Raw genomic sequence first — 6,856 nt, 5'->3', positions numbered from 1 at the left:
TATAGCAAAATTTTTAGAACTATCAATGATAGATGTTGAATCTATCAGTGTCTATCAATGACATTGATAGATACTAATAAAAGTTTATTAGTATCTATCAATGTCTATCATTGATAGTTAAATTTTGCTATATCTTGTAAATATTTTTAATAGCTTTCCTATTTGAAATAATTTTCCTACAAATAATTGTATTATAAGTATTTTTTTTTTAAAAAAATTAATAATAAGTTTGGGTTAGTTGGAATTGATTTAGGTTATTTTAGTTGGATCCATGAACTTACTCAACCGATAAAATTTTCATATATTTAAATTCAATCTGAATTGATAAACCAACCTAAAGCGTACAGGTTGAATTAGATTAGGTTGATCAGATTTTTGGGTATCAAATTTTTTGAACATATCTAGAGAATACTATATATAAAAACACATTTATGAATCAAAGAGCAACTAAAAAAAGATGTCAAAGCCGCAATAACATGAATAACATTGTTTTTATTTCGAGAAGAAAGAAAAAAAAACCACACAATATCAATATAATTCTTAAAAGAAAACTTTCAAAGACACCCTCCGTTTAGAATGTATAAGAAAAGCATTATTGCATCTCTATTTTGAAATGGAAAGCGAAATTGCATAAAGTCTTCGCAGCTTTCTTGTATAGTTTCTCAAATCATAAGGTCAATGATCAATCCTATCCAATCACACTTCACTTCCCACTGTTGGGTTTGATTAATTAATTGATAAATGTGCTCAAACCCCTGAATTGATTAGCAGAGAAATGCCACAAAAATTTTCAAATTCATCATCACCAATCCCCATGGCCCCCACTTTGATCCCCATTAGACCTTTATGATCCCACACTTTGCCCCCTCTTTCTAATTTTCCTTCCAACCAAACAGTTCTTTAGTATTCTCCATCCATGGTGATTCCTTCACTTTCTTAGTTCATGCAGCTTTTTCAAACGACCAATGGATTACTCTCCACCGAACTGGAATTGGCTCTTCGATTACTCTACAATGGATGATCTCGCCATCGTCGACCCCCGTTTCTCGCCGCCGCAGTCCATCAGTTTCTCCTGGTCCAATCCCTCCATCAACTTTTCATCTACACACAGGTGGGTCTTCTTCTCAACTCACCTTTAACAATCCCTTTACTCTTAATTCTGGATTGCGATTTATTGTGAGGGATTTTTGCTACTTAGTTTCAAGATGGGTAAATTTGTACACCCTTTATTCCTATTACTCTGTTTGTGATTACTATGTTCATACAAAAGGCAAACGGCCAATCAGCTTCAATGTATGGTTTTCCCTCTTTTTACTTTTTGTCTACCTTTGCTTCTTTATCTGCAAACAAATATCAATTGGGCAATTTCTCTTGCTTTTATATCACTTGGAGACTGTTATCTATGATACGATTGTTGCAACTTTGCTGAAATGCCTTGCCATGCCATTTTAGGGACAGAACAAGTCAGTTTCCTTTTGCTGTTTTTGTGCCTTTAGGGAATGTGTGCAGTGTCTTGTTGGGTGTTAGGACGATTGCATATGGAAACAAAATTTATTAGCTGTAAATTTTGGTTTGGTCTTCACTGCTGTGCTATAGCATGTGATTAACTGGAGAATCTTTTAGCAACCAAGTTTATAATTAATTAGTTCTGTACTTGAAGTTGAACATTAGTTGGTGGACTTGTTGGATCTGTAAATCTATCTTATTCTATCTTTAACTTGATGTTAGATGAATTAATTATTCAGTGGAGTAATATTGATCCAGTTGGTTTCAGGTTGTAAATATATTCAGGTGAAAATTAGAATATACAGTAACAATTGGCAAACCTTAACTATCTTGCTCTTTTTTCCCCCTCATGTGGGAAGTTATTCAATTTGTCTCTTTATGGATCATGTTATTATTCCCAAGTCTGATTTATGACGTCAACAAGAGCTCAGTCAAAGGTAGCGATTGGTTCCTTAGCCTCTTGGATGATGGGGTGATTCATGCTGTTTTTGGTCAAGCTTTAAAAATTGCTGATTCTGTGGGAATACTATTTCAGCTTTCCTGTTTTCATTAATTACCAGCTAATGCTGATTCCAATTTTATCAGATGTCCTCGAAGGGACAGCTAATGCTAATTCAAGTCGTAGAGTAGCCTAAATTCATTGCTTTATTTCATACATAGCAAAGGTCTTACAGTTTTACTCTCCAGTAAAAGGATAAGCCTTCGAACAATTGAATTTCCAACAATTTAAATTTATTCATTTTTATGTATAAGTTACCTTTTTTCTTTGATAAGATGAGCCGGTCTGTTAAGGCCTGACATCGTTTTGGGGAATGCACGCATGAAATGATTTTGGTTTTACCTCAAATTTTCATTGCAACTGATTAGATATTCACTTTTTCCAGCCTTGAGGTAGATTGCTCGTATGAAGATCTGGACAGCTTAAAGGAAGTGGGTCGGAAACGGTAAGTTTTTCTTAGGTACTACTTAAAAGTTTTTATCAGGTACTATGTAAGATCTTTCAAATAAATAAGAATCTATTTGGAGTAGCTTAACAAGGCGAGGTACATTTCTGTTGACTATTTGCAAGAAGATGCAACGTATTATTCATTTTCTCAAAGGGTTACTAATTTTATATCTTGTAAGAAATTATTAGATAACCCACAAATCCAAGTGAAAGCTTTGACTGTTAGAGAGTTCAGCTTGAGCATAAATGTGCTCATAGAATTTATTATTATTTCTCAAGAATTTATTATTATTATAATAGTTGGATGTGGATAAAGAAATCAAGATGCCCCTAATGACCACTAGTCACTAAATATAAATCTGAGTACTTCTCTCGTACATCTAATGGAACAAATTGTCAAGCAAATCGGAGAAGGTAGTCCCCTGCATCATAACTGACCTAATATAACAAATTGCATTTAGTCTGCTGGCTTCATTTAGGACAGGATAACTTTCCATGGTCTTGCCTTAAAAAAATAAAAAATAAAATAAATAAATAAATAAATAAATAAAATCTATGGTCTCGTGTATGTTCACACAAATTTGCTAGTGCCTTTTTTTGTATCAAATATTATATGGGAGTTTGATAAGGGCCCAGACTCCCTGTTAATAGGTTGATTGTTTCCTTGATTTAGTTGCATTCTATTAAATAAACACTAGACTCAAAGCTTAAGTTATTCGGGTCAAAAGAATTAACCATTTGATATATTCTAAAACATTATATAGGCTAAGGGGTGAAACAGGTGCTGCGTCTACCTCCAAAGCCTGCAGGGAGAAACAGAGGAGAGATAAGCTGAATGAGAGGTATCATATTATCAATTAGACTTTAGACTTCAATTGCTTTTTACTAATACACCATCTGTAATTTCAAGGTTCTTGGAATTGGCTGCTGTCCTGGAACCTGGGAAACCACCCAAAACCGACAAAGTTGCAATCTTGAGTGATGCTATCAGAATGATGACTGATTTACAATGTGAAACTCAGAAGCTGAGAGAATCAAAGGAGGATTTGAAGGCAAAAATCAAAGAACTAAAGGTGAGATTGTTAACCCATTGGATATCCTAAGCTCGTTTCCACCTTCAATGTGAACTTTATGTGAACTTTAATCAACACTTGCTTTATCTGATCTATATAAACCCTTCATGTAAGAATACTTTACAAACATCCGATACACCGGCAAACTAGAATATACTTATATCTTGATCTCTAAGCTCAGTATGCATGTAGGTTGAGAAAAATGAACTTCGTGATGAAAAGCAAAGGTTGAGAGCAGAGAAAGAAAAGTTGGAGATGCAAATCAAAGCAGTGAATACTCGAGCAGCTGACATCCAGCATCCTCCCCCTACACTGTCAACTGCATTTACAGCACAAGGGCAAGCGGCTGGTAACAAGTTGATGCCTTTCATTGGTTATCCTGGCATTGCCATGTGGCAGTTTTTGCCACCTGCAGCTGTCGACATATCACAGGATCACGTGCTCCGCCCACCAGTTGCTTAAAGGGGAGAACAAATGATTTGGTTCGTTTATTGTGCTGTTATAATTAACAATGGCTTTATATGTTTGTGTTTCTTTTCAACCATGTGTTTTGTTTTCAATTGTTCAAAGAAGCTCCTGGTGGTGTAAAAACTTCTTTTCAAGACTAGCAAATGTTGCATTGCTAACTCTATATAAAATAAAAGGAAGTATTTTACTGAATTTAACAAGTTGCTGCCTGCAGCTATTTGCTAATATGTTTTCTCATCTCAGTTATAGTACATAAGTATTAACTGATGTTGATATGGTTAATCAACTCAGGACCTAGATTCTTTTACTTCAAAACAAATCTAAGACCCTAAAATTCAATCCCGAGACATTATTTTGCAACTAATTTTCATGTTCTTTTCAAGCTTTTCATTGTTAGTTCGTAAACATCAAACAGAGTAATCCTTACAGATGTTGTCTTGATGACAAATAAAAATTTTGATGGTTAACTTTAATTTGATTTATGCCTAAAAGAATAGACACTAGAGAGAATCTTTCCTTTTGTGAAATGCTTGGGGATGCCAGAATGCAGCTTCTTTAATATCTTATTATATCCACTACTCAATATTCTTTTTTCAGTTCGGTCATGTGCAGTTTATTGCTTACCAATGCAGCACATGATTTGGGAATTATTCTCAGTCAGAGCAGAATTGTAATGTGTTTGAGATATTTTGAAATGAATAGGTGGTAAAAAAAAACCTTTTATTCATTGAAATCATGTAGAGTAAAAGCATCAGAGCAAAAAATTGTAGAATCACATCAAGATATACATGGAAAATGAACAATTTTCAGAGAGCCAAAAGCATTATGACAACGAAGGTGAAGCCAACAGAGAGATGGACCCTAAAACTGCATTTGTAAGCCGATGAAGGCGTCGGGGGAGGAGGTATGGGGGCTGCTGAGGGAATCAATGGATGATCAAATGGAAATGGAGGGATCGGAGGCTCCAGTGTCGGTGCTGATGATGGTGGAGTTGGTTCGGTGGGCGGTGCTGGAGGGCTGGCTTTAGAATCTGGTGGTGGAGCCAGAGGAGACTTTGCTGGTGGCTTCGTTGCAGCTTTAGGGGGTGAAGCTGGAGGAGATGTTGGAGCAGCAGGAGAGGAAGTAGGTGGCGGTGAAGACGGTGTTACTTCCGGTGGTGGAGACGGAGGTGTAGCCATGGAAGAAGGCGGCGGTGATGGAGTTGCAAGGGTGTCAATTTCAACCTTCATCCCAGAAAGGCAATGGCCAGGCACCCCACATATGAAGAACCTTTTACCTGAGGTCAAAAGGGTGATCACCGTGCTGCCACCGGTGTGCTTCTCTATGGGATTGCTTGCTGAACAGGAGCTAAAATCCGGCTCATTGACTTCAAGCACATCATGGTTCGCGGAGTACTCAAAAACTGTCAAGGATTCAACCAGAAAAGATCAATTCTAGTTCAATGAGAAACAACAATTGAGCTAGCAATGGCATTATATATTGAAAAAGATTAAAAAGGTTTAGAAGAAATGGAAAGTAGTAACTGAGAACATCTCCAATGGTGAAGTTTTTGGAGGAAGCCCAAGATTGGAAGTTGGCGCCTATTTCCCAGCCACCAGAATCACCAACTGTATAGTTAGTTGCCATAGCTAATTCAACAACCATTGTGGCTGCAATTGCCAATGCCATTATTAGTGTTCTTGAAGCTGCCATCATCTTCTTCATGCAGATTCCTGAAAGTCAAAGCCAAAGAGACGAACTTGAATTGTGATCTCTATCTTTCTGAGTCTATATAATGTTATTAGCTCCATAGTTTTAGTGGGAAAGGACGTGCTAATGCTAATGATAAGGCATGTCTGAAAATTTCAACATTTGTGTGCTGTGTCTTTCTTTGTATTATCTGTAATGAAATTAAATATTGTTGAAGACTTTGGAATTTTTGAGTTGTTTAATGAGTCCTGATAGAACCCACATGAGTTGGTCGAGTTGATATGGTTGTTAGGTTATAGGGAAGGAAATACAACTTAAAAATGGTAAAACGAAAAAAAATATGAAATTTGGATGACACTGCTCATATGGAGGAGTTGAGTCGGTCTGAAAATTGTCTAAAAAAAAGATAATTGTAAACCTATTATTTTCAAGATATATAAACGTAAATGTATTCATATTATATATCTTATAAGAACCGCTCGTTTTATATCAGAAATTTAGGATTTAATTTTTATGCAGCAAGTAGGGGCAAATAATTCTTAATTGTTGATCAAACTTGTGTATAAGTTTCATAGATGTGTCATGTGTGCACATCTTAGGTTGGTTTTTTTAATAGGAATCTTGGATTTTTGCCAAATAAAAGGTCAACAAAGAACAAAGTATGAAAAATATTGGAATAATATGCATCCATTTGATAACGATTTGGCTCCTTTGATAACCATTTTGTTTTTTGTTTTTGTTTTTGAAAATTAAACCCATAGACACTACTTCCACCTTCAAATTTCTTTTTTGTTATCTACTTTTCACATGGTTTAAAAAATCAAGCCAAAATTTGAGAACTAAAAAAATGTAACTTTAAAAAGTTATTTTTGTTTTTTGAATTTAGCTAAGAATTGAACCATTGTAATTAAGAAATATGCAAATTATAGTAAGAAATGTGCATGAAATAAACTTAATTTTAAAAAATAAAAACTAAAAACCAAATAGTTATAAAATCGGGTCTTAATTTTAATTTTTTGTTTTTAACATCTGTGCATAGTTTCTCCTTGTTTTTCAATCATGATGACCACCTATGTTAAATAAACCCTACTTAAATTCATAATTAAAATTTTAAAATAAAAACAAGTTTTTGAAAACTAATAATTTTGGCCCTGTATGGTAATTATTTTGTTTT

General features: G+C 34.9%; 2 protein-coding genes across 2 annotated transcripts; one reads left to right on the top strand and one right to left on the bottom strand.

Moving 5' to 3' along the window:
* The first annotated feature begins 610 nt into the window (after positions 1-610).
* On the top strand, positions 611-4,185 carry LOC120087931 (transcription factor ILR3-like). Its single transcript, XM_039044944.2, has 5 exons — positions 611-1,111; positions 2,391-2,450; positions 3,217-3,294; positions 3,363-3,525; positions 3,718-4,185. Exons 1-5 carry the CDS (start codon positions 966-968, stop codon positions 3,985-3,987), a joined length of 717 nt encoding a protein of 238 aa, XP_038900872.1. The 5' UTR covers positions 611-965; the 3' UTR covers positions 3,988-4,185.
* A 514-nt stretch (positions 4,186-4,699) lies between these two features.
* Positions 4,700-5,688, bottom strand: LOC120087932 (blue copper protein 1a-like). Its single transcript, XM_039044945.2, has 2 exons — positions 5,517-5,688; positions 4,700-5,395 (listed from the first exon to the last, which is right to left on the bottom strand). Exons 1-2 carry the CDS (start codon positions 5,686-5,688, stop codon positions 4,800-4,802), a joined length of 768 nt encoding a protein of 255 aa, XP_038900873.2. The 3' UTR covers positions 4,700-4,799.
* Between the last annotated feature and the right edge of the window lie 1,168 nt (positions 5,689-6,856).

The sequence above is a fragment of the Benincasa hispida genome, chromosome 10, assembly GCF_027475165.1.
Source record: "Benincasa hispida cultivar pf3 chromosome 10, pf3_genome.v1.1, whole genome shotgun sequence".
NCBI lineage: Eukaryota > Viridiplantae > Streptophyta > Magnoliopsida > Cucurbitales > Cucurbitaceae > Benincasa > Benincasa hispida.
Note: the sequence above shows the minus strand (reverse complement) of the source record. Positions and strands in the feature narration are given on the sequence as shown.